This window comes from Cervus canadensis, chromosome 1, assembly GCF_019320065.1.
Source record: "Cervus canadensis isolate Bull #8, Minnesota chromosome 1, ASM1932006v1, whole genome shotgun sequence".
Lineage (NCBI taxonomy): Eukaryota > Metazoa > Chordata > Mammalia > Artiodactyla > Cervidae > Cervus > Cervus canadensis.
In genome coordinates this window covers 50,845,035-50,872,832 of record NC_057386.1, presented here as the reverse complement: position 1 = coordinate 50,872,832, position 27,798 = coordinate 50,845,035, and the positions used below count along the sequence as shown (strand labels likewise).

Genomic DNA, 27,798 nt, shown 5'->3' with positions numbered 1-27,798 from the left:
ATGTGGGTCTGTCTCCATCTTCCAGTCTTTTTGGCTTCCGTGACCATATTCGAGGTTGCAGCATCTGACACAAATGGTAAGTGCCACCCTGCACGGGTTTCCTGGGGCTGTGTTACAGAGGACCACAGTCTGGGTGGTTTAAGACAAGAGAATTTCATCTTCTCCAGTTCAGGAGGCTAGAAGTCCAAAATCAAGGTGTTAGTGGCCTATGCAGCTCTAAAGGCTCAAGGGGAGACTCCTTCCTTGCCTCTTCCAGCCTCTGGTGGCTCCCAGCCACCCTTGACTTATAGCTGCATCACTCCAACACAGCCTGCTTCTCTGGGGTGTCGTCCTGTGTGTCCTCACCCCTTGTGATAAAGCCACTAGTCAGTGAACCTAGAGCACCCTCTAATCCCAGGCCCATATGACTTCTTCTTAATTAAAGTCACATTCTAAGGTTCTAGTTGGACATGTATTTTGGAGGGACACTATTTAAGCCACTACACTCCCCTTGTTCTAAGACTTCACCCTGATTCCCCCACCACTCCAGACCCTGATATGAATGAAAACAAGTAAACCCACTTCTACGCTAAGTCTTCCCTTCCCTACCTCGGGATCCTGATGATCAGCTACGCCCTTTGAGGGACTTGCTTATGGGTCCACTTCACCAAGAACCAAACAAATCCCACAGCCCAGTATCCAGATCCAACCTGAGTGGTCACACACCTTCTTAACCCCATCACTGGATCCAGTCAGCCCTCTATATCTGCAGGCCTCTGCATCAGCAGATTCAATGATCAGTGGATTGAAAGCATTTTTTTTTAAGATTCCAAGGACTTCCCTGGTGATCCAGTGGCTAAGATTCCATGCTCCCAGTGCTGGGACCTGGGTTTGATCCCTGGCCAAGGAACTAGATCCCACATGCTGCAGCTAGTTCACATGCTGCAACTAAAGATGCTAACTGTTGCAACCAGCACAGTCAAATAAATAAAATTTTTTTGAAGGATTTCAGAAAGCACCACCTCAAAAAAAATGCACTCTGGCAGCTATTTACATGACATTTACATTGCATTAAGTATTATAAGTTATCTAGAGATGATTTAAAGTATATAGGATGATGTGATAGATTTAGAAGTACTATGTCATTTTATAAGAAGGACATGAGCATTCTGGGGGTTCCTGGAACAAATCCCCTGCGGATACAGAGGGATGACTGTATTCCAGTGGACTCCTAAAGAGCGACATTGATACCTTATTGAGAATCAGAGAGTATTCGTCTCATTCTTGGCTTTTCCTCCTGGGGAATGTTTCCTAATCTTGATCTCTTCCTGCTCAGATTTGAGGAGTGGGGATAATAGCAGAGAAAGAGGGAGACAGAGCAAAGGGCTCCTCCAAACAGTGGCGTCTGATACCTTGCTCCTTGTTTCCCTGCTCCAAGCACAGGCCACCAGCACGACCACCATCTCTGACGCTGTGAGTAAGGTCAAGATGCAGGTCAACAAGGCCTTCCTGGATTCCCGGACCAGGTGGGTGACACACGCACACCACACGCGTTTCTTCCTGGGCTTCCTGTTAAGGACAAGTGCGTCTAGAGCAGTCCTGACAGGCGAGTGAGCCAAAGCAATTATACAGCCTGCCCTCCCACCCCTCACCTGCAAGCAGGGGGCAAGCAGGAGTAAGAACCCACAGCTCTTAAAATCCTTAGCCTCGAAGTTTCCTCAAAGGGGATGTCTCATCTGATCCCATGAGCACTTTCTTTCCTGTAGTTGAGTGATTCCTTGGGTCATGCCTTCCAGAGTCTCAGCAAACCGGTCAGTAGTTTTTCATTCATTCAGCATGACTTAGATCAAGCCCTTAGAAACAGAAGCTAAGAGCTGCATTCACATACAGGTGACTTACCGGGGAGCACTCTCAGGAAGCTCTAGCAGAGCGAAGGAGTGAGGCCAGATGGGTAAAAAGAAGGCCGATAAGCAGGGATGCGGTTTAAGGTCCAGCCCCAGCTGACCCCCCAGGGAGATCCAGAGTGTGGGCTGTATCTCAGAGCCTGTCCTACCTCGAGCAAGGGAGCAGAGCGTTCACTTGCCAGAGGTGTCCCTGACTCAGCCAGATGTGCTGCAAGCTTGGTACTGGGGGGGGTGGGGGCGGGGTTAGAGGGTGTAGCACACTGTGTGACTCCCAGGCATTCCGGACACGCAGCTCCCCAGACTCAGAAGCCATTGCCCAAGAAAGTTAGAGGCATGAGCCATCAGCAGCTGCACCCGCAGCAGCCATGGGAGGGGCCCACAGGCACTCGGGGATCATACAGGACACCGGCAGAGTCAGCTACCTCCCAACCCTGTGGAGGGGCTGGGCTTCCTGAAATAAGCAGTGCAGCCTGCGTCCCTGCCCTCAGGAAGCACATGCTGGATCAAAGAGGCAGACAAACCACTTCACGGAGCTGAAAACCACCTTGCTCATTCCTCTCGCTGTCTCTTTACTGAACTTGGGGTTTCACTCTCCCTTGACCCTTGCATAAACTCTCAAGAGGTCCCACAACTTTTTGGCTGACTCTTAGAGGACAAGATGTGCTCTGATCTCTTCTAGTCCCAAGAACAGCATCCTTTCAGGAACTCGAGTATCAGCAGAAGAAGATGAAGCCCCGAGCCTCTCACTTTCCTTTGCTCAGAGCTGTTGTAGGCTTCAGAGAGAAGGAAGGGCCCATGGTCTGTCATCCCTCTTTCCTGGGCTTCTTGGCATCCCCGAAGCTGGTTTCTGACTCTTAGGGGTTAAGCTGAGGGGAGGTAGGAGAGATACAGGATGACAAAGCCTAAATCACTTGGATAATGTAGTGCCTGGGGGTGGGGTGGGGGGATCAGAGGTCCTTCCCTCCTTGGGCACTTTCGGCTCTCACACACTTTGCTGCCAAGTCTCTGGCCCAGAGAAGTATCTGACCAGTAGCTCACATCTCCAAACCTCAGCCCGGAGCTTGTGACTCCCAACCTCATCCCTCCGCATATTATCTTGACCCAGGTCCTCTTTAAAGAGGCTCTAGAAGACTAAACACAGTTTTTCAAGGCAGGACCCTGATGTGTCTCCCTTTGCCTGGCAAAGCAATAAAGCTATCCTTTTCTACTCCACCCATAACTGTCTCCAGGATTTGATTTGGGACCAGTGTACAGAGAGGGGCTTCCCAAGTAGCTCAGTGGTAAAGAATCTACCTGCCAATGCAAGAGACGCTGGTTCCATCCCTTGGTCAGGAAGATCCCCTGAAGGAGCAAATGGTAACCCACTCCAGTATTCCTGCCTGGAGAATCCCATGGACCAAAAAACAAACAAACACAAAAGAGCCTGGTGGGCTACAGCCCATGGGTCACAAAGAGTCAGACACGACTGAGCATGCACACACAGGTACGCGCAGAGGACTAAAAGCTTTGCCCTGCCTCTGGAGGATGTGTGGATTCAGGGCCCAGCTCCGGCCTGTCTGGCTTACTCTGCTGTTAGATGCGCAGTGCCAGCCACCTCCTCTTTTCTTGTTTTCTTTAGGCTCTTTGGGCAGGTGTCAACGACCAACCACACCTCCAGGATACAGAGCCTCACCCTCTTCTTTTTCACTTTTTTTTAAAAAATTAACTTTTTTGGGGGTATATTTGCCTTACAATGTTGTGTTACTTTCTGTACAGCACAGTGAGCCAGCTATATGTATCATGTATCCACTCCTTTCTGGATTTCCTTCCCAATTAGCTCACCACAGGTCATTGAATAGAGTTCCCTGTGCTACACACTCAGTTCTCATTAGTTACCTATTTTATACGTAAGAGTGTATATACGTCAGTCCCAATTTCCCAATTCGTAACATCCTCCCCCTTGGTATCCAGAAGTTTGTTCTCTACATCTGTGACTCTGTTTCTGCTTTGCCAATAAGCTCATCTGTACCGTTTTTCTAGATTCCACATGTAAGTGATATTATACAATATGTGTTTTTCCTCTCTCTGACTTACTTCACTCTCTATGACAAAGGTAAAAATCTGTCTCTAGGTAAAACTATGGAAGCTTTCACAAATTTGCCTGTCATCCTTGTGCAGGGGCCATGCTAATCCTTTCTGTATAGTCCCAATTTTAAGATACGAGCTGCCAAAGTAAGCACCTGTCCTCCTCATAAGGACCCTGTCACGGGACTGAGAGCAAAGAGGAAGCCCCACAGTGGTGGGAGGGAAATATCTGGTATTTCAGCCACTGTCTCCCAGTGAACCTTCTCGCTCCCTCCTAAAGTCAAACCTTTATAAAGTCAACCCTTTATAACCCAAGGTGGGGGTAGACTAAATGCCACAAAATCAGTGTTCAGCACCTCCTTTTTGAGTCATGGTGCCCAGGATGACCAGCCCTGCCTTGGAACTCATCCCCACTGGTTAGTTCCTGGATTCAGGGGCCTTGTGGAGACATAATCACATTTAAACATTTTGTTCACAAGCAAACAAACAATCCAGCGACCCACAAACTGTGATGAGGACAAAGAAGGAAATAAATAGGGCAGTGGTTGCTACTCTAGTTGCAGGAAGCAGGGAAGCCTGATGGAGGATGAGAAGGAACCAGCCAGGTAGCAAGCCAGGGCCTAGCATTACAGGGGCTGGGAGCGATGAAGGCAAAGGTTTTGAGGCAGGAAAGAGCTTCAGGTGCTCAGGCCATGGAAAGAAGGCCATGCTGGTGGTGGCGGTAGGAAAAGAGGACACACAGGTGGAGCCTGAGAGTCAGAGGGTCAGAGGCAGAGTAGCGGGTGCAAGGGGCTGGGGGAGAAGGGGAGGGATCAGGCATGACAGTTCATGGCTGTAGGGTCTCCTTTGCAGATGTTTGGGAGCTAGACAGAGGCAAAGCTTGCATAATACCATTAGCACGAACGTTATAATGTGTATAATGTTATAATGTATATAATGTATAAGGTACGCCACAGGGATGCAGGGTGAGCCAAGAAAGAGCTTAAATCAGAGCAGCCTGGTCTGCTTTTCATTTGAAAAAGCTCCCTCCTGCAGCCAGGTGGAGAATGGATGGGAGGAGGACAGGAGGGGAGGCAGTAGTCTGCTGTGGCCATCCAGATGGGGGAGGATGATGACTAGGACCAGGGGGGAGGCCTGGAGATGGAAAAAGAGTCCCTGCACACCCGGCCTGCTCCCCCGGAGCCCACGTCGGCCTGCTTGTCCATGTCACCTCTCAGGCTGCAACACCAGGCCCCTGCATGCTAGAAATAGAGTTAACGACTTGATCCACATGGACAGGCCAGGAGTTACAGCCTGTGAAGTATATCCCAAAAGCAAGGTTGTCTTCCTGAGACTTTGAACCACTTCCAAAATTTCAGAGTCTTAGAGCCGTAAAGATCATCTCACAGGACCCCACATCTCACACAGGAGTGGGGAGAGGGTTCTCATGCAGGATTTCACCCACCTCACCTTGCTTAGTAGTAGAAGTCTATTTCCTCTCTGGTTTTCCAGACTGACTACATTCTATTAACCTGTTTTCAATTTTGTTTTCTTATGTCTACCTGACTGCTGGGTCTAGCCAACAAGCTTTTTATTTCACTTAGGGTATTTTCAGTTCTATAATTTCAACTTGTTTTCTGTTTTTAATAAACTCTACTCTTTTTTTCAAACTTTAAATTTTGTATTTTATACTGGGGTATAGCCGATTAGCCATGTTGTGGTCGTTTCAGATGAACCGCGAAGGGACTCAGCCATACATAATAAATTCTACTTTTATCGAATGTTCTGGGGGTTTTTTGTTTGTTTGTTTTTCTTCATTTAAGAAAAACTTAAAATTGATTATTGAACCATTTTAAAGACAGCGGATTTTAAATCATTTTAAAACCTTTATCAGATGTCTCCAGCATCTGGTTCACACCAGTATTGGCATCAGTTGGTTGTCCCCAAGGTGCAGTAAGAGGGGGTTCCACGGTCATGGGCTCCGCAGTCCGAATCGGTACATCCGGGGACTTAGGCGTATTTAACTTTCCCCAACTGAGCGGGAAGCCGCCATTACAGCGGCAACCCTCTGATTCAGGAAGCGCTCAGGTCCACCTGCCTGCCTTCCCTCAGAGCCAGATTTAACCAAGCTTAAAGACACACTGCAGCTTCCGCTTCCCAGAGGAGGTTTTCCAGAGGCATCCGAGGAGAGCTGAGTAAAGATCCTGAGGGCACAGACGTGGGGGTCTCCTGCTTGCTGCCCACACCCCATGGCTGCCCCATTGCTCTCCACTGCAGTCTGAAGACGACCTTGAGCTCTGAGGCACCCACCACCCGACAGCTCTCAGAGTACTTCAAGCACGCCAGGGGCTGGACCCGCACGGCCATTCGCAACGGGCAGGTGTGGGAGGAGTCCTTGAAGAGGCTGAGGCAGGACACAGCCCTGACCAACGTCACAGGTACGGAAACCCACCAGCCCCCAACGGCAGGAAGGGCTCGTCTCCCTGCGGGAAAGAGCAGAAGCCATCAAGACTGCGGCTCCTGTCGGGAGCCCTCTTCTCTCTTCCTCAGAGCAAGGAGGGGCCGGGAGGGCAGCCAGGTCAGTGCCCTTTCGGCAGAGAAAGGAACTCGGGCCCAGCAAGGTCACACTGCCAACTCCAAATGAGGGGACATTCGTGCCCTTTGGCATAATACCAGCTGCAAGGCCTCTGTCCAGAGGAAGGACTAAAGTCAATAAACACGGGCTCCCTGTCTCAAACCACAGTGCCACCACTTCCGCCTGTGAAAGGGACAGTTAAGCCACCTGTGTCAGGGGAGATTTACTGGGATTATGTCACGGGTGAGGAACTGTCCCTCTCGTTCTGGGTACTGTGGAGCTGAAACAATAAGCTTGCCAATTGATCATGCACTCCTCAACCCCTCCACCCCACGCCCTGCCAAATGTCACGGTTCATGGACTGTCATGGAGGAAGGGGATGGATCTTGACGGGAGGAAGAGACTGCAGGTTCTTGCTGGGAAAACTTCAAGTGGGGGAAGTCCCTGGCCTAGGACATGGGCAAATTCCAAAGTTCCCAAAGAAGGAAGGAGGCCAGGACAAGGTAGGGAGGAGGAGGGAGTGCCTTGAACTCGATGAGACTCAAAAGGTGCTGGGCTTGAACCTTGACCCCTGCCCATTTCTGCAGATGAGCCCCCTGAAGAAGCCCCCCAGGGCTGGATCCCCCTGACGCCTTTTCCCTGCAGGTACCAGGATGGAGTACAGGCTACTCTAGGACTTGGGCGGCTCTCTCTTCTGTGCCCTCATGAAGCCCTCTGATGCCTAAAACTCCCCACTATGTTACACCCCCCAAGACCACAGTGCTCCTCACTTAAAAATGGCCTGCCCCTTCGCAATATCTTTCCCATTTAGATTCCTGTGTGCTTAGTAGTTTAGAGGTCAGTGGAACTTTTTTACTTTTTTTTTTTTTTTGCAATGCCATGTGGCATCTGGGATCTTAGTTTCCCAACCAGGGGTTGAACTCTAACCCCCTACAGTGGAAGTGTGGGGTCTAAACCACTGGACCACCAGGGACATACCCATCAGTGGAGCTTCTAGAAAAGCAATCTTATCAAACGAACTCATACTAACATGCACCTAAACTCTCAGGGGGTACTTTCATTCTAAAAGAAAACTCCATTGATTCAAATGATCTGATAGACCAAGAATTACTAACAGTTCTTGGAGAAGGAAATGGCAACCCACTCCAGTACTCTTGCCTGGAAAATGCCATGGATGGAGGAGCCTGGTAGGCTACAGTCCTCTGGGTCGCAAAGAGTGGGACACAACTGAGTGACTTCACTTTCACTTTCACTGGAGCTATTACTAATCTGTGCCGCCTTGGGCAAGTCTTGGGAACCCTGTGGTCCCAGTTTCTTCTCTGTAAAATGAGAATTAAAAGTTTTACCTTAATGAGGTGTCAGGATGAAGGGTGAAACCCCCTGAGAAACGCTCGCTTAGAATGTAAAATGTATTCTCCCAAAAATCAAGTTCAAAAGATGAACCTCCCCTCGGGGCCACGGAATGGAGGAAGAACCCAGGCCCAGGAGGGATAGAGGGTTTTCTGACACCACCTTGCCCTCTGGCGTCTCTTCTCTTTCAGACCCTAGCCTGGACCTGACTGCACTCTCCTGGGAGGTGGGCTGCGGAGCCCCCGTTCCTCTGGTGAAATGTGATGAAAACAGCCCTTATCGCACCATGACGGGAGACTGTAATAACAGGTGAGCGGCCGTGGGGGTGTGTAGCGCGCAGGTTGGCCCACCTGACCCGCGCGGCCCAGCCAGGGGCTTGGCCCCTTGAGCACGAGAGGCAGGACTCCCATGGCCTCACCATCCCGGGCCAGCGCCCGCTGGAAGCCATTCTGTTGGAACCCACCTGCCTCACTTTCCCAACTTGTCTGAAGAGACCACCGTATATACGGCCGGAAGGAGCGCCTTTCCCTGGGGCGGAGGAGCCCCGAGCCTTCGGGGATGGGAGTGGTCCAGACCACCGCACCCTTCAGAGGCACCTCCTCCGCATCCCGTCTCCCTGGGGCAGAGGCTCCCGTCCTTGCCCGGGGGAATCCCCTGGGGTGTGCGGACAAGCAGACCCAGGAGCTGGCCGGCCGAAGCTGAAGGCCAGCCTTGCCATTTCAGGAGGAGCCCCGCGCTGGGCGCCGCCAACAGGGCGCTGGCGCGCTGGCTGCCGGCGGAGTACGAGGACGGGCTCGCCCTGCCCTTCGGCTGGACGCAGAGGAAGACGCGCAACGGCTTCCGCGTCCCGCTGGTGAGCGCGGCCGCGGGGAGGGGGCGGGCTCCGAGCTGGCGCGGAGAGATGGAGTCAGAGGGGAAGGGAGGCGCTCCCCTAAGTACCCAAGGAGAGGACGCAGACACGGGCGCGAGGACAGACAGACGCGTGGCAGAGCCACACCCGGGGAGACACGGAGATGGGGACTCGCTCCCTCGTGGTGTTCCGGGAAACGCCACTAGAGGGCTGCAGATCCCGCGTCCCGAGCCCAGCCACGTGGTGGTCATGGCCCAGCCGCCTTCAAGCCAAGTATCCCGGGGTCTCCCAGGCAGATGGGTTCCCTGCACCATCCTGCTGGCGCTTGTCCTGCCGCAGCCCCTGGAGTGCATCAGCTGTTGTTTGCCTGCAGGTCCCATCTATTGGCCTTATCTGAGTTGGCAGGCCCTCCCCAGAGCCCCTCTGTTCTGTGGGGCACAGCACAGCACATGTCCTGTTTCCAGACACCTGGCACCTCTTCCGTGGCATGTACTTAAGGGACAGCCTGCCTTTTTTTCCCTCTTTGAGTGGAAAGGGCATTGGCCTTGAAACCATCAAGTCATACAGACCTGGCCCTTTGTAGCTGTAGGACGTTGGTGAGTTGCTCTCACCCCTCTTGGACTCAGAATGGGAGTAATGCCACCCACTTCAGAGCTTGTCCTGAAGATGAAGTGTACCTGTTACGTCGTGGGTGCTCAATATACTGCATTCAATCTGAATCTTCAATGCACCTTTTCTTCCCTCTCCTTCTGTCTCCATCTGTAGGCCCGTGAGGTATCCAACGAAATTGTAGGCTACCTGGACGAAGAGGGTGTTCTGGACCAAAACAGGTCCCTGCTCTTCATGCAGTGGGGTCAAATTGTGGACCACGACCTGGACTTCGCCCCGGAAACGGAACTGGGGAGCAGCGAGCACTCCAAAGCCCAGTGTGAGGAGCACTGTATCCAGGGAGACAACTGCTTCCCCATCATGGTAGGCCCCTGCAGTGGCGGGCCCCTGGCAAACTGCTTGCCTCGCTGGTGTAGCAGGTGTTCCCAGCCCATCAGCCAGGACCTCCTGGAGATCTTGAATGCTGATCTGACAGCTTCCCAAGCCTCACTCGTTCTATTCATTCATTTGCCCACTTATGTTGTAAATAGACATCCATCATCTGCCATCATCAGGCCACAACTAAGCAGTTGAGATTCAATGGTGAACGAGACAGCATCCCTTCCCTCAAGGACAGAAGACCTGTGTGGGAAATGGACAAGTAATCACTAGTGGCAAAACTGGGGAGCTCTGGGGAGGGTTTTCTTCATCCCTGGCCCAGCGGCACTGATGTCACCTGGGGTCTTATTAGAAATGTAAAATCTCAAACCGCACCCCAAACATTGGGAAGCAGAATCTACACTTTATCCAGATCCCCAGGAGAGTCATTGTATCCCCAGTAAATTTGTGGAATGCCGCCATGAGTCATCATGGAGTCCAGGAAGGCGACTCCCAGAAAGAGCTGAAACGTGATGGATGAGTCAGAACGAGCAGCAGGGACTTATGGGAATTTCCAGCAGGAAGGGAAAGGAATTTGCAGTGGCGCACCTTTCTTCTTATTCGTGGGTTTTACAGTGAGAGCATGATTTATTCACTCAAGCATATCAAGAATATGTGTTGTGGTATAAAAACATGGGCTTCCCAGGTGGCGCTAGTGGTAAAGAACCCACCTGCCAATGCAGGAGACATAAGAGACATGGATTCGCTCCCTGGATTGGGAAGATCCCCTGAAGAAGGGCATGGCAACCCACTCCAGTTTTCTTACCTGGAGAACAGAGAAGCCTGAAGGCTACTGTCCATAGGGTCGAAAAGAGTCGAACACAACTGAAGCGACCTAGCACAGAACAGCACATGAAGAACATAAGCTGTGGAGTGAGGTCAACCTAGATCTGAGTCCCACATCTTTCCCTTTCAGCTTGTAAGTTCTTGGGCAAATCACTTAACCTTTTGGAGCCTCAGTTTTCTCGCATGTAAAGTTAGACAGAATTACCTACCTTACAGGGTTTTATGAGGTAAAGTGAGATAAAGTATACACGATACCAAGCACATGGTAGGTCCAAAAGAAATAAATGGTAGCTGTTGTTGGTAGTAATTATTAACAAACTCTTTCCTGCCTCATGCCCTGCTTCCCTGTGCCGGGATCCCAGGACTCCCTTACAACCGAAAATTTGAGGCTTTTGCTGTAAAAGATGGAATGATTCCTCTCGGCCCTTTTACACAGCAGGAGGTAGTGAACTTCAGGGTCCTGGGGGCCCAGGATGTAGCGTCAGCACGAGGCCTCTGGAGCCAGTGTCTGGCACTAGGGTCCCAGGAGGGCACCATCAGCATCTTGGCCAGATGCATCCAGACCTGCCCTGGGGAGAGGCTGCCGGCTGTACCACCTCTGCAGTCACCCACCCCCATCTCTCTGCAGTTCCCGAAAAATGATCCCAAGTTGAAGACTCAAGGGAAATGCATGCCTTTCTTCCGAGCCGGGTTTGTCTGCCCCACTCCACCTTACCAGTCGTTGGCCCGAGAACAGATCAATGCTGTGACCTCCTTCCTGGACGCCAGCTTAGTGTACGGCTCTGAGCCCAGCCTGGCCAGCCGTCTCCGGAACCTCAGCAGCCCGCTGGGTCTCATGGCTGTCCACCAAGAAGCCCGGGACCACGGGCTGGCCTACCTGCCCTTTGACAACAAGAAGCCAAGCCCCTGTGAGTTCATCAACACCACTGCCCGCGTGCCCTGCTTCCTGGCGGGTGAGTCTAGGCTGGGAATAGAGGGGCCCAAGGACAAAGGGATTATCCTGGGGACTGAGAGCAGAGGGAGGCCGGAAAAGCTTCTCGAGGGTGCTCGGTGGCTTCCAAGCACTGGAAGACTGACCCTTGCTTCTTCTCATTGTCTGGAAAAAATACTGAAAGCCATCACTACTGCAGGCACTGGTCCAGGACTGGCAGAAGGGCCCAAACAGATACAGGACCTAAGAACATGTGTTCTGTGTATGTAAAAAAAAAAAAAATTATGGAAATCCAGAAAAGCACAAAAAAAATAAGAAAATCCACAAAATCCCACTACTCACAGATGATCATCCTTGACATTTTAAGGCCTATCTTTCCAGCTTTTTTCCTATCATAGATCTTGTTCTACACTGTTTTACACAATTGGGGTCATACTAGAGTGCAGCTCTGTAATCCGATGTTTTTTCTTCACCTATCACATCTTTAAATATTTTTTCTTTTATATCACGATCTTTAATGGTTACCTAGCATTCCATGGCATATGTTTATCATAATTTATTTTACCAACCCTATGTGGAGACGTTTAAGTCATTTTTAGCTTTTCTGTGATTTTGTTGCTTTTTTTTAAGGTCGTGAGCATCCTTGTTGATGCATCCTTGTGCTGAGTTTCAGTAAGTTTACTAAGATAACTTCCTAGAGGAGGAAGTTCTATATAAATCAAAAGGAATGTCTATTTTTAAGGCTTTTTATAATCTCGGCACAGAGCCCCCACTCCATGCAGCCTGTGCAACTGAAGCCCTCCAATTCTCATTCTAGGGGCTCATGCCCTCCTGGTCCTCTCTGCCTGTGGCTTCCAGAGGTCTTGTCTCTTCCAAAAATCCAGTCTTCTAGATGAAACCCACCCAGAGATGGCAGAAGGCCCAGGTCTCTTGCTAGATCTCTTGGATTCTGTGTCCACACACACATGTCACATCAGTCCAGACACAAAACCAAGCCCTTCTTGTTTTCCATAAAAATATCCACTAAGACCAAGCATTTGTGAATTTCACAGACTTTCCTGAAGATTAGAGGACACAAAGAGAAGCCCCCTGTAAAGCACCTGGTCTTTCACCATCTACATGACCTTCTCCTCCCGGCAGCCCCCATGTCTAAATTCTTCTCCCTTATTACACGGAATAATTTAACCCTTCCCAGGTTCCTACCCTCAAACTTGCATTCTTAAAACCGTCAGAGTTGCTCGGAACAATAAAAAGCCCCTCACTCATTTGAACGTCCTGTCTTAGAAGGCAATTTGGATTTAATTAGCAAAATTTTACTTCTTAATGTCATCTGTAGTCTTTACCACAGTCTAGTTGGGGGGGTCAACTTTATTATCCCCATTTTCACAGATGTGAAGACTGAGGCTTAGAAACATTAAGTAACTTGTCCAAAGTGACAGAACTAAAAGGTGTGTATGCAGATCTGGGATTCAAATCTATGAATCACAACTCAGATCTCTTTCCAGCTTCAATTAACGAGAAGGAGGGGCTTAAGAGAGCTTCCCGCTGGGGTACCATCATGTATTTCTTTGTGTAGGTTACTGGGTTCAGGGGCTGCTCAGGGTGAACCCACCTTCCTGCCTTCTGGGCTTTCAGGAGATTCCCGAGCCTCAGAGCAGATCCTGCTGGCCACTTCCCACACGCTCCTTCTCCGAGAGCACAACCGGCTGGCCAGAGAACTAAAGAAACTCAACCCTCACTGGGATGGAGAGAAGCTCTACCAGGAAGCCCGGAAAATCCTGGGAGCCTTCATACAGGTGAGAAGCCCGGGAGCACTGCCTATACACCAGCCTCGCTTGTTCACCTGGCTCTGCCTTCTGCCCGCTGCCAGACCTCCATCCCCCCTTCCTCTCCTCTCCTGCTTCTTTCCCACTGTCTCACTCTTGTAAGCCCTCCCTTCTGTTTCTTCAGCTTCTCTGCCCCAAAATGAATCCCTGGATTCAGGGTGCCAGCAGGTCATTCATATGTTGGTTTGCATAGCTATGGTACAATGTCAAAAGCTTGAAGTTAACATTGATATGAACCATAAAGTTTAATTGGATTTCACCAGTACTAAATGCAGTCTCTTCGTGTGTGGTGTGTATGTGTGTGTGTGTAGCTCCATGCAATTGTATCATGAAAATGCATAGTTTCATGTAACCACCACCACAATAAAGACACTGACCTCTTCTGTCACCACACCACTCCTTTGTGCTGCCTTTTTGCCAGCTGTAGCTCAGCAGGTAAAGAATCCACCTGCAATGCGGGAGACCTGGGTTCGATCCCTGGGTTGGGAAGATCCCCTGGAGAAGGAAAAGGTTACCCACTCCAGTATTCTGGTCTGGAGAATTCCATGGACTGTATAGTCCATGGGATCACAAAGAGTCGGACACGACTAAACGACTTTCACTTCACTCACCCTTTCTGATAGGTATGTAATGATACTGCATTGTGATTTTACTTTGCATTTACCTAATGGCTGATCACACTGAACATCTTTTCACATGCTTTTTTTTTTTGCCATCTGGATATCCTCTTCAGTAAAACTTTGGCTCATATATTTTGCCCGTTTTCTATTTTTATTATTTTTTTATTTTATATTGTTTCTTCTTTGGCTGCCTTGGGTCTTCGTTATAACACGTGAGATCTTTCACTATAGCCTGTGAGCTCAGTGGTTTGGGTGCACCGGCGTAGCTGTCCGCAGTAGGATCTCAGTGCACAGACCAGGACTGGAACCCGAGTCACCTGCATTGGAAGCACTGGAAGGTGGATTCTTAACCACTGGCCCACCGGGGAAGTCCCTATTTTGCCCATTTTCAAATTAGAGTTTGTCTTTTCATGTTGAGTTTTCAGTGTGTGTTAGTCACTCAGCTGTGTCTGACTCTTTGTGACCCCATGGACTATAACCTGCCAGGCTCCTCTGTCCATGGAAATCTCCAGGCAAGAATACTGGAGTTGGTTACCATTCCCTTCTCCAGGGGATCTTCCTTGACCCAAGGATCAAACCTGGGTCTCTTGCATTGCACGAAGATTCTTTACTATCTGAACCATCAGGGAAGCCAGTTCTTTTTACATTCTAGCTATGAGTCTTTGGTCAGATATGTGACTGTACATATTTTCTCCCAGTCTCTACCTTGTCTTTTCATTCTCTTAATAGAGTTCTTTGCAGAGTAAGGGTTTTAATTTTAATGAGGTCAAATTTATCAGTTTTTTCCTTTCACATACTGTGCTTTTGGTGTCAAGTCTCAATTCTGTCCCTAAGTCTTAGGTCCCAAAGATTTATCTCCTGGTTTTATTTTTCTCGACGTTTTATGGTTTTATCTTTTACATTTAAGTTCATGATCCATTTGAGGTTAATTTTTGTATAAAGCATAAGGTTTAGGTCAGGGTTCATTGAGGGGCAGGGTGACTATGGATTTCTGATTGCTCCAACACGACTTATAGAAAGGCTATCTTTCAGCTTTTGCTCCTTTGTCAAAAATTCTTAATATTGGGACATATTTATATCAATCTATTTCTAGATTGCCCATTCTATTCCACTGATCTATATGTCTATTCCTATTCCAGTACCAGTGTTCAATAACTGTAGTTATATGAGAGCACTTAACATTAGGAGGAATGACTCTTCTCACTTTACTCTTCTTTTTCAAAATTATTTTGGCTATCGTAGGGTCTTTACCTTTCCTTATACATTTTAAAACATGCTTATCCATGTCTACAAAGAAGTCTTGATAAGAGATTTTGATAAGAATTGCATACTATAAACAGTATGTGTGTGTGTTAGTCATGCAGTCATGTCTGACTCCGTGACCCCATGGACTGTAGCCCACCAGGCTCCTCTGTTCTTGGGGATTCTCCAGGCAAGAATACTGGACTGGGTTGGCATGCCCTCCTCCAGGGGATCTTCCCAACCCAGGGATCGAAGCCAGGTCCCCCGCATTGCAGGCAGATTCTTTACCATCAGGGAAGCCCATAAACATAGTATGTCTCTCCAAATGTTTAGATTTTCCTTGATTTATTTCATCAGCATTTTATAATTTTAATCATACAGATCCTATACATGCTTGTTACATACCTGAATATTAACTTCCTTTGGAAGAATTGTAAATGGTGTTACATCTCTTTTTTCAGTTTCCACTTATTCATTATCAGTGTGTAAAAATATAATTGATTTTTATGTGCTGATTCTGTATCCTATGACCTTGCTAAACTCAGTTCTAGGAATCTGTAGATTCCTTGGGATTTTCTACAGATAGTTGTGTCATCTATAAATAATTAGTTATGTTCCTTCTTTTCTAATTTGTGTGTTTTTCATCTCTTTATCTTGCCTTATTACAGGCAAGAAAAGTATAACTTCCAGTACTATACCGAATAAGAGTGGTGACAGCAGACATTCTCATCTTCCCAACAGTTAAAAGAAAAGCATTCAAGGTTTACCATTAAGTATGTTAATTGTGAATTTTTTGGTAAATGCTCTACATGAAGTTGAGGAAATTCTGCTCTTCTCCTAGTGTACTGAAAGTTTTTAAATGAATAGATGTGGAATTTTGTCAAGTGGTTTTTCTGCATAGATTTTTATAAGTATATGACTTTTCTTCTTTAGTCTATTCTGGTTGCTTTAGGTTTATTTTGCTCTTAGTGCTAGTTTATTGAGGTGGGACCTTAGATTATTGACTTGAGAGCTTTCTTCTTTTCTAATATAAGTATTAGAAGTGATATAAATTTCCCCCTGGCACTGTTAGATGTATCCCACAAATGCGGATACACTATGTTTTCATTTTAATTCATTATGTATGTTTTGTTGTTGTTACTTCCTTTCTCTTTGACCTGTAGGTTATTTAGAAGTAAATTATTTTATTTCCAAGTGTTCAGAGATTTCACTGCTGCCTTTCTGTTAGTGATTTCTAGTTTGATTCCATCGTTGTCAGATAATATACTCTATATGATCTCAATTCTTTCAAATTTGTTCAAGTTTACTTTATAACTCTGGTACAGCTATCTTGTTGAATGTTCCACAGATCCTTAAGAAGTGTTTGTGCATTCTGCTATTGGGTGGAATGTTACCTGTTACATTGTTCTTTCCTTTCTGAAGGTCCTAGCCTTCTTCTGTTATCATTTCTTTATATTTAAAGAGTTTTTTTAGCCATTCTCTGAAGCTAGGCCTGCTCGCAGTAAATGCTCTTCTCTTCCTTCATCTGAGAATGTCTTTATTTCCCTTTTATTCCAGAGGAATAGTTTTACCAGATACTAGATTCAAGGTTGACAGTTCTTTTCTTTCAGCACTTGAAAAATGTTGTGCTGCTTCCCTCTTGCCTCCATGGTTTCAAATGAGAAATTCACTGCTATTCAAATTGAAAGTGAAGGTCGCTCAGTCCTGTCCGACTTTTTGTGACCCCACGGACTATATAGTCCATGGAATTCTCCAGGCCAGAATACTGGAGTGGATAGCCTTTCCTTTCTCCAGGGGATCTGCCAACCCAAGGATCGAACCCAGGTCTCCCACATTGCAGGCGGATTCTTTACCAGCTGAGCCACAAGGGAAGCCCAAGAAAACTGGAGTAGGTAGCCTAGCCCCTCCAGGGGATCTTTCCGACCCAGGAATCGAACCAGTCTCCTGCATTGCAGGCGGATTCTTTACCAACTGAGCTATGAGTAAAGCTATTCAAATTGGTGTTCCTTTGTAGGTAATATATCATTTCTCCTTGGCTGTTTTTGAGAATGTTTGTGTTTAGTTTTCACAAACTTGATTATGATGTGTCTTACAGTAGATTTCTTTGGGTTTATTCTGTTTGAAATTCAACTTCTTATATATGTAGATGTATGTCTGTCACTAATTTGGGGGGGGTTTCAGACATTATTTCTTCAAATACCTTTCAGTCCCATCCAATTTCTCTTCTAAATATGGAATTCCATTAATATGAACATTAGATTCTTTTGTTATTGTGCCACAGAACATGGAGGCTCTGGTTTGTTTGACTTTTTTTTTTTAAGTCTATTTTCTGTCTGTTTTTCAGATTGACTAATTTCTGTTGATCTGTTCTCAATTCTATCCTGCCATGTCCACCTTACTACTGGGTCTAGTCAACAAATTTTTATTTCAGTTAGGGTATTCTCAGTTATATAGTTTCAATTTGTTCCTTTTTTATATAAATTCTACTTCTTTTATTGGAGAAGGAAATGGAAACCCACTCCAGTATTCTTGCCTGGAGAATCCCATGGACAAAGCAGCCTGGCAGGCTACAGTCCTTGGGGTCGCAAAGAGTTGGACACGACTGAAGCGATTTAGCACTTCATTTATGGAATGTTCTGTTCTTCATTTGTTTTAAGACAACTTAAAATTCATGATCTGAGCCACAGTCAGCTCCAGGTCTTGTTTTTGCTGACTGTATAGAACTGCTCCATCTTTGGCTGCAAAGAATATAATCAGTCTGATTTTGGCTTTGGCCATCTGGTGATGTCCATGTGTAGAGTCTTCTCTTGTGTTGTTGGAAGAGGGTGTTTGCTATGACCAGTGCGTTCTCTTGGCAAAACTCTATCAGCCTTTGCCCTGCTTCATTCTGTACTCCAAGGCCAAATTTGCCTGTTACTCCAGGTGTTTCTTGACTTCCTACTTTTGCATTCCAAACCCCTATAATGAAAAGGACATCTTTTTGGGGTGTTAGTTCTAAAAAGTCTTGTAGGTCTTCATAGAACCATTCAACTTCGGCGTCTTCAGCGTTACCGGTTGGGGCATAGGCTTGGATTACCGTGATATTGAATGGTTTGCCTTGGAAACGAACAGAGATCATTCTGTCGTTTTTGAGATTGCATCCAAGTACTGCATTTCGGACTCTTTTGTTGACTATGATGGCTACTCCATTTCTTCTAAGGGATTCCTGCCCACAGTAGTAGATATAATGGTCATCTGAGTTAAATTCACCCATTCCAGTCCATTTTAGTTCACTGATTCCTAGAATGTCTACGTTCACTCTTGCCATCTCCTGTTTGACCACTTCCAATTTGCCTTGATTCATGGACCTAACATTCCAGATTCCTATGCAATATTTCTCTTTACAGCATCAGACCTTGCTTCTATCACCAGTCCCATCCACAACTGGGTACTGTTTTTGCTTTGGCTCTATCCCTTCATTCTTTCTGGAGCTATTTCTCCACTGATCTCCAGTAGCATATTGGGCACCTACCGACCTGGGGAGTTTCTCTTTCAGTATCCTATCATTTTGCCTTCTCATACTGTTCATGGGGTTCTCAAGGCAAGAATACTGAAGTGGTTTGCCATTCCCTTCTCCAGTGGACCACATCCTGTCAGACGTAGGGATAGCCACTAGACCATTCAGGTATGACCTAAATCAAATCCCTTATGAATATTCAGTGGAAGTGAGAAATAGATTTAAGGGACTAGATCTGATAGACAGAGAGCCTGATGAACTATGGACATTGTACAGAGGACAGGGATCAAGACCATCCCCGTGGAAAAGAAATGCAAAAAAGACAAAATGGTTGTCTGAGGAGGCCTTACAAATAGCTGTGAAAAGAAGAGAAGCAAAAAGCAAAGGAGAAGAGGAAAGATATTCCCGTTTGAATACAGAGTTCCAAAGAATAGCCAGGAGAGATAAGAAAGCCTTCCTCAGTGATCAATGCAAAGAAATAGAGGAAAACAACAGAATGGGAAAGACTAGAGATCTCTTCAAGAAAATTAGAGATATCAAGGAAACATTTCAGGCAAAGATGGGTTCGATAAAGGACAGAAATGGTATGGACCTAACAGAAGCAGAAGATATTAAGAAGAGGTGGCAAGAATACACAGAAGAACTGTACAAAAAAGACCTTCACGAGCCAGATAATCACAATGGTGTGATCACTGACCTAGAGCCAGACATCCTGGAATGTGAAATCAAGTGGGACTTAGAAAGCATCACTACAAACAAAGCTAATGGATGTGATGGAATTCCAGTAGAACTATGTCAAATCTTAAAAGATGATGCTGTGAAAGTGCTGCACTCAATGTGCCAGCAAATTTGGAAAACTCAGCAGTGGCCACAGGACTGGAAAAGGTCAGTCTTCATTCCAATCCCTAAGAAAGGCAATCCCAAAGAATGCTCAAACTACCGCACAATTGCACTCATCTCACCTGCTAGTAAAGTAATGCTCAAAATTCTCCAAGCCAGACTTCAGCAATACGTGAACCATGAACTTCCAGATGTTCAAGCTGGTTTTAGAAAAGGCAGAGGAACCAGAAATCAAATTGACAATATCTGCTGGATTATCGGAAAAGCAAGAGAGTTCCAGAAAAACATCTATTTCTGGTTTATTGACTATGCCAAAGCCTTTGACTGTGTGAATCACAATAAACTGTGGAAAATTCTGAAAGAGATGGGAATACCAGACCACCTGACCTGCTTCTTGTGAAAGCTGTATGCAGGTCAGGAAGCAACAGTTAGAACTGGACATAGAACAACAGACTGGTTCCAAATAGGAAAAGGAGTACGTCAAGGCTGTGTATTGTCACCCTGCTTATTTAACTTCTATGCAGAGTACATCATGAGAAACGCTGGGCTGGAAGAAGCACAAGCTGGAGTCAAGATTGCCGGGAGAAATGTCAATAACCTCAGATATGCAGATGACACCACCCTTATGGCAGAAAGTGAAGAGGAACTAAAAAGCCTCTTGATGAAAGGGAAAGAGGAGAGTGGAAAAGTTGGCTTAAAGCTCAACATTCAGAAAACTAAGATCATGCCATCTGGTCCCATCACCTCATGGGAAATAGATGGGGAGACAGTGGAAACAGTGTCAGACTTTATTTTTTTGGGCTCCAAAATCACTGCAGATAGTGACTGCAGCCATGAAATTAAAAGACGTTTACTCCTTGGAAGGAAAATTTATGACCAACCTAGATAGCATATTAAAAAGCAGAGACATTACTTTGCCAACAAAGGTCAGTCTAGTCAAGGCTATGGTTTTTCCAGTGATCATGTATGGATGTGAAAATTGGACTGTGAAGAAAGCTGAGCACTGAAAAATTCATGCTTGTGAACTGTGGTGTTGTAGAAGACTCTTGAGAGTCCCTTGGACTGCAAGGAGATCCAACCAGTCCATCCTGAAGGAGATAAGTCCTGGGTGTTCATTAGAAGGACTGATGCTGAAGCTGAAACTCCAGTACTTCGGCCACCTCATGCGAAGAGTTGACTCATTGGAAAGGACCCTCATGCTGGGAGGTATTGGGGGCAGGAGGTGAAGGGGACGACAGAGGATGAGATGGCTGGATGGCATCACTGACTCGATGGGCATGAGTTTGAGTAAACTCTGGGAGTTTGTGATGGACAGGGAGGCCTGGAGTGCTGCGATTCATGGGGTGGCAAAGAGTCAGACACAACTGAGTGACTGAACTGAACTGAACTGAACTTAAAATGGATTATTGCAGCATTTTAATGACAGCTGCTTGAAAATCTTTATCAGATGATTCCAATAACTGATTCATGCCAGTATTGGCATCAGTTTATTATCTTTTCTCATTTAACTTGTGGCTTTCTTGGTTCTTGGTATTATGGGTGATTTTCAATTTTATCCTGGACATTTTAGTTACTATGTTAGGAGACTCCTGATCCTATTTAAATCTTCTATTTAGGCATGTATTGTTCAATAATAAGTTACCCTGTGTAGGTTTGGTTGTAGGTTCTGGCATGCTTTTGCAAGCTTTAGTTCCAATGACAGTTTAGCTTTCTGAGCCCTTGCAATGCTATTCTGGTCTGTTTCATTCTTCTTTGTTCTTCTTGGGTCCCCACCCAATCCCTGCTGACTCTGTCTGCAGGGCAGGAAGGTACTTTACTGGCTGCCTTCTGTTGCTGAGTAACGTTCTAGAGTTATGGGTTAACCTTCTAGAGTTGTAGAAGCCACTGTGCCTGAGTCTCTATGCCACTGGGTGAAGAACAGAGACAGGGGGCCTCACTGCTGCAGGCAGATCGTGGGTTGGGTTGTGGACCAAGAGTTGAGATGGCTAATGGCTTGAACTGTGAAGCAGATTTGGGGACTCTTTACTAGGTTTTTGCTGAACTTCCCCCTAGCCAGGTCCTCTGTAGAATGAGAGAGAAGGTTTTTCTTAACTGCTTTTGTCTATTTCTGTTGGAGGTTGAAGACTACCATCCTCTCATGGACCTAGTCTGGGGCATGTAGGGACTCACCATTTTGTCATTCCTTGACAAGGTCTTTAGCCAGTCCATCTTTCCAGCTTTCAGAGCCTATTTAGTGCTGTCTGTTGGATAATTTGCAGGGCATTTAGTTCTGTTTAGTGGAGAATACATTTAGGTTTATTTAGTTACATTCAGTAAGGAAAACTGAGTGACCTCCATCTTGTTTTGGAACCAAAAGCCCCATGCACATATTTTTAACCATCAAGGAGAACTATTTCCATTCATTTCTTAGCAAAATCTCTACAGTTCAATACTTTTTTTTTTTTTTAATGTAGACCCATAAATCTTGCTGCTGGAGATGTGTATAGGAAATCAAAGGATAAAAAATATCTACCTGAAGGCTGTCTGAGTTGAGGCTTTTATTAGTTTGTTGGGCTGCCATAACAGAGTAATGCAGACTGCGTGGCTTACACAACAGAGCGGTGTTTTCTCAGAGTTCTGGAGGCTGGAAATCCAAGATTAAAGGAGTTAGCAGCTTTGATTTCTCCTGAAGCCTTTCTCCTTTGCTTGGCCACCTTCGCTCTACGTTTTTCTCAAGTGGTACCCCACCCCCACCCCCCGTGTGCATTGCTCTCTTATAAGGACACTAGTCTTACTGGATTAGGGCTCCACCCTTATGACATCATTTAACCTTAATTACCGCTTTACAGGCCCTATCTCCAAATACAGTCACCTGAGAGAGTTAGAGCTTCAGCATAGGGTTTCTTGGACTACAAGAAAAAGAAACCCACTCAGGATAATTGAGATGTTCAGTGTCCGTTCACCCTACACATAAATCAAATGGGAGCTCCTAAGGGTTTCTCCTGGAACCTCAGGGCAGTGAGTGTAGTGTAGTCAGGCCTCAGCAAGGGTGAGAGCCAGAGACTGGAAATCATTTGGAATTAAGGCAAGTCACTCTCACTGTCTCTCCCTCCCCTCTTCTCCTGTCCTCACATCTCTCTTTCTCTGCAGACGGGTTTTCTCTGCGTTTCTGCTCACGGTAGAAAATGACAACCCGTATCACTCCATCACTCAATCGAGCACCATCAGAAACAGTCTAGGATAGCTGCATCTGAAATCTAAATTCCCTGAGCAAGAGAATCTGACTAACCAGCTTAGTCTGGGGCCCCAGTCAGGCCAGGCCACTGTGGCCAGGGGCAGGGTTCTGTCTCCTGCTGCCTCCCAGAGCTTGAGGAGCAGGCGGCCTGCCCCAAGGATGGTGTCCCCAGAGTCTATGCTGCTGAGGGAATGGGAAGGACCCATGAGGGCAAGAGAATATTATACACGTTCAATGACATAATAATCGTGAGCTAGGTAGAAACATTCGAGATGTTAGGTAAAAAAGCAGAATGCATTTCACATAAATGTTTTCTAGGATTACGACCAAGTTCAAATATGTATACTATAAAGATTAGAAAGAATAAACAGTTAATATAATTATTGTGTTGTGGGATGGCATGACTCTTTATTTTTTCAAAATTTTCTCAGTTTGTGTTAGTTCACTCTTCTGAGCAAAACAAAACAAGAAACTGACCTCTCTATGGAGCAGCACTTCTTTCAGAATGGGGGATTGAATGAACTCCCCTTGGTTACCCTGTGACACATTCCTGTGGTTCTCCATTCCTCTTGCCCTGGCCTTTGGGAAAAAAGTTTAATAATATAATTTTATGTTAAAGTGATACACAGAGACTGTGATGTTAGCTTCATCATAAATTTAGAGATGGCCAAGAGAGTACATTTCAAACGTCAAATTCAAGTGACTGATCAGTAGAGCCTATGTTGAGCCAGATCACGGAAGATCAGCAGAAAGTATGTCATGATGAATTAGTAGTGTCTGCTAGGGTTATGGGAAGGAGAATTGGACACATGCAGTCCGTAGGACACACATGCAGTCCCTTTGCCATCCTTGATTTTTGACCACTCATCCTTGGCTCCGACCTCACTCCACAAAGCTTTAAGTCTTCTCACATCCTTTTTTTCATGACTTGTTTTTCCTTGCAGATTGTCACCTTTAGGGACTACCTGCCCATTGTGCTAGGTAGTGAGATGCAGAAGTGGGTCCCGCCATACCAAGGCTATAACAACTCTGTGGATCCCCGAATTTCCAATGTCTTCACCTTTGCCTTCCGCTTTGGCCACTTAGAGGTTCCCCCCACTGTGTCCCGCCTGGATGAGAATTACCAGCCATGGGGTCCGGAAGCGGAGCTCCCACTGCACACCCTCTTCTTCAACACCTGGAGGATAATCAAAGACGGTATGTCCTTTCGGGGACACAGTATCACCTGGCTGCCTCACTCTGCAGCCTGCTTCTAGAAAAACCTGGGGTGTAAGTCAGGCTTCTGCCACTTCCTATGCGGCCTTGGGCAAGCAACTTCACCTCACTGAGCCTCAGTTTCTTCGTTTGTAAAACGGGGACACTAATAACGCCTGTCTCACTAGGATACTAGTGAAATGAAATACATATATATACAGCGCCCTACGGTGGCTCCTGACACACAGGAGGTGGTCACTAAGTATTAGTTATTATTCTTTCTTTCCTGCACTGGCCTTTAAGGTGCCAAGTTTTCCCTGCTTCCTTTCCCTCCCTCAGGCTTCCCTGACCCTTGCAGAAAGAATTCCTGTGTCCAATAAATAAATAGGGCTTCCCCGGGCAGCGCAAATGGTAAAGACTCTGCCTGCTGTGCAGGAGACCTGGGTTTGATCCCTGGGTCGGGAAGATCCCCTGGAGAAGGGCAATGGCGCCCCACTCCAGTATTCTTGCCTGGAGAATCCCATGGACAGAGGAGTCTGGCGGGCTACAGTCCATGGGGTCACAAAGAGCCAGACACGACTGAGCAGCTGACACACACGCACAGTAAATAAATTGCTCTCTTCTGCTCTTCTCTATAGCTTTCCACCTCCATTAAGTGCCAAAGTTTGGACCCCACACCCCTTTATCCTGGGCTGGGCTGTGTTGAAACAGGCTTTTACTTAAGGCCTGACAAGTCAGGGCATTTCTAGAGATGTCTGCCATCTCTTCTCATGGTGCACAGTTTCTTGGGGGACCATATGGAGGAGAAGGAGCCAAGTCTCTGAACGGGGGCTTGGAAGAAACCCTGAAGCTTATGCTCACGCATCACCGCAGCATGGCAGGCGGTGTGGACGGGCCTCCAACCCCCACACACCCTGTGGGCCGCACTGGGCTCCTCTTTCCCCAGTTCCAGCCCCAGAGGGCCAGTTAGCCCGTCTTTCACCTGAGAGAGTGAAACTGTCAAGAGGAGGGTGTGCCCGGCAATGGAAGATATCCCCACCTGCCCCACCCCCAGCATGGCGTCTGGGTCTCCCTTGCAGGTGGAATTGACCCTCTGGTGCGGGGTCTGCTGGCCAAGAAGTCCAAGCTGATGAATCAGGATAAAATGCTGACGAGTGAGCTGCGCAACAAGCTTTTCCAGCCCACTCACAAGATCCACGGCTTTGACCTGGCTGCTATCAACTTACAGCGTTGCCGGGACCATGGGATGCCTGGTGAGTGGGCCCAGGGTCCAGCCAGGCCTAGGGAATGTTTTGCTACTTCTGGGGTTCCCAGGGACTCTCCTCTATAGCCCTGAGGAGCTGATCAGTTCTAAAACAGAAGGCAGAGATGCCTGTTTTAAAAAGTCACCTGTGAAATGGCATCTTCCAGTGTCCCTAAGACAGAGGCCAGAGAACATATCTGGTACTATTCCCGGGCTCCTCAAATGAAAGAGATCAACCACTGACTTGTGAAAGCAGTTTAAAAGTCCAGAAAATATTAAGAAAAGAGGGAAAGCGATGACTACTGGACCTTCCTAAATGTAGAACTTTAAGAGCCAGACTGCCTGGTTTCAAATTCTACCTGTGTGACGTCAGACAGGTGACTTAGCATCTCTGTTCTTCAGTTTACATATGGGTACAGGGCTTAGAGCAGGCCTGGACCCACAGTAAGCACCACATATCCTGCTGGCTCCCTTGAAGCCCGAGTGCCACAGGATAAACAATGGCTCACTACCTGTCTGTTCCCAGAGGTTGTGAACGCAGACTCTCTGGGGCTGATGGAGCTGGAGTGGGCATGTCCTCAAAGGGCATTAGACAGCTTCCACCGCTCTGCCCTAGGGTACAACTCCTGGAGGGGCTTCTGTGGCCTCTCACAGCCCAAGACGCTGAAGGGGCTGCAGGCCGTGCTGAAGAATGAGATACTGGCTAAGAAGTTACTGGATCTCTACAAGACCCCCGACAACATTGACATCTGGATCGGGGGCAACGCCGAGCCCATGGTAGACAGGGGCCGGGTGGGGCCTCTCCTGGCCTGCCTCCTAGGGAGGCAATTCCAGCAGATCCGTGATGGGGACAGGTGAGTGAGACCTCAGCAGGGAGGGCGGGGAGGGAGGCCCTTCTCGGGGGTGGGCATTGGGTTGGGCGTCCTGCAGAACCGACGCCAGACCTTGGCATGTTCCCAGGGACCTCCTCCCTTCCCCTTTGGCAGAGTGGGAAGGGGCCAGCAGCTGGGCTGCGTGGAGACCCTGCTTGTGTCTCTGCAGGTTCTGGTGGGAGAACCCCGGGGTCTTCACTGAGAAGCAGCGGGACTCTCTCCAGAAAGTGTCCTTCTCGCGCCTCGTCTGTGACAACACCCACATCACCAAGGTCCCACTGCACGCCTTCCAGGCCAACAACTACCCACATGACTTTGTGGATTGCTCAGCCGTTGATAAGCTGGATCTCTCACCCTGGGCCTCCAGGGAGAATTAGGGGCCCGGACTCCACAGCCTCCCACACTGTGCAGTAGAGCTGTCCTTGGCCATGATGCCATTTCAAGTAGACTCAGTGACCTGGCCCCTTCAGGCTCCCTACCCCGTCCCAGGCCTTCTTCCCAGCTGAGTCTCTTTACACGCCCCCCACACACACCTTGCTCAAGCCCAAGGCAGCTGCCTTGCCTCTCCAGCTCTTCCTCTTGAGTCCCACCGCTCCACCCGCATTCTCTCCATCTTCGGAAACCCTCCTTCTGTCAAGACTTACACCCTCCAAGATGCCTTCCGATCTTGCTTGCCAGATGTCACCCATCCTTTCCCCAAAAAGTCTTGGCTGAGGCTGTAGCCTTGACACACGTATCTCTCCTCCCCTTGAACTAGATTGTAAACTTCTTGAGCTCGGCCTTCAGCCTGCTTCCACGCGTGTCCTGGGGCCCCCAGCATAGTGCTTGGCACACAGTGAGTGTTCAATAAACACCTGATGATTGACTACAGATGCTGGCGATGACCTTGTTCCCCTCTGGAAGGCAGGCCTTGGAATCACTGCCAAATGAGTAACGGTGTTTACAGTTCGGACATGTCTCACCACAAAGAGGTCACATGCATGAGTCTAGGGAGTGAGAGGGCCCGGTTTGGTCCCCTCAGCTTCAAAACGCTCTCAAAGAAAAGGAGGAAGGAAGGGGCTCCTGCGAAAAGAAGGCGTGGCCATGGGGTGGCAGGAGAGCTTTCAGGGCATCGCCACAGGGGCAGAGAAATCCAAGGCTGGATTTCCCCCAGAGCTAGTTTGGGGAAATTCCCTGGCAATCCAGTGATTTAGGACTCCACACTTCCACTGCAGGGGACACAGTTTCAATCCCTGGTCAGGGAACTAAGATTCCCACCTACCATGATGTGCAGTTTAAAAAAAAAAAGTTAATTTCTTTTCCAGGGGTCCTTCAGGGAAATACCCTCTTCTTCTAGGTGAGTCCTGGGAGCCTATGAGGCCTCTGACTGGCAGCTCCAGAATATTCCTAGTTTGCCACCCAATACACACTCATGAGTTCTTTCTCAAAGACCCTCCTGGGTAAGGTCAGCCCACTGGGGATCCCCAGGCTCCCCGACTGGCAGGGCGGGGGTGGGAGGCCTGCAGCCATCCTACAGGAGAGCCGGGGAGCTGGAAGACCTGGGCGGCCCTGGCTCTGGGACCCACTTCTTGGAGGTCTCATGAGTCCCTTAACCCCATGGGGTCCCTTCCTGTCCTCAGTGAGAGGGGGCTGAGCAGGGTTTCTCCCGCTTGGGGGAGGTGCTAATGTCCGAATCGCCCATGGGCACGCCAGCTTCACGTCCTTTCAGGCCCCAGCTGTGGGTGCCCCCCTCCCCAAATGTGGGAAGAAGGCAGAGAATGGGATGGGGCGGGAGGGGCAGCGGGGAATCCACCAGGCAGGCAGAGGG

The 27,798-nt window shown here is 47.8% G+C and overlaps 1 protein-coding gene and 1 non-coding gene across 2 annotated transcripts; one reads left to right on the top strand and one right to left on the bottom strand.

Moving 5' to 3' along the window:
* On the top strand, window positions 1-26,856 carry LPO (lactoperoxidase). The gene is made up of 12 exons (XM_043483125.1): window positions 1-76; window positions 1,418-1,505; window positions 6,204-6,364; window positions 8,043-8,160; window positions 8,575-8,704; window positions 9,467-9,673; window positions 11,142-11,466; window positions 13,080-13,240; window positions 23,627-23,879; window positions 24,956-25,129; window positions 25,736-25,973; window positions 26,161-26,856. Exons 1-12 carry the CDS (start codon window positions 1-3, stop codon window positions 26,366-26,368), a joined length of 2,139 nt encoding a protein of 712 aa, XP_043339060.1. The 3' UTR covers window positions 26,369-26,856.
* LOC122425173 lies at window positions 3,996-4,102 on the bottom strand. Its single transcript, XR_006264731.1, has one exon. It is a non-coding gene; the product is annotated as a U6 spliceosomal RNA (small nuclear RNA).
* Window positions 26,857-27,798: the final 942 nt, after the last annotated feature.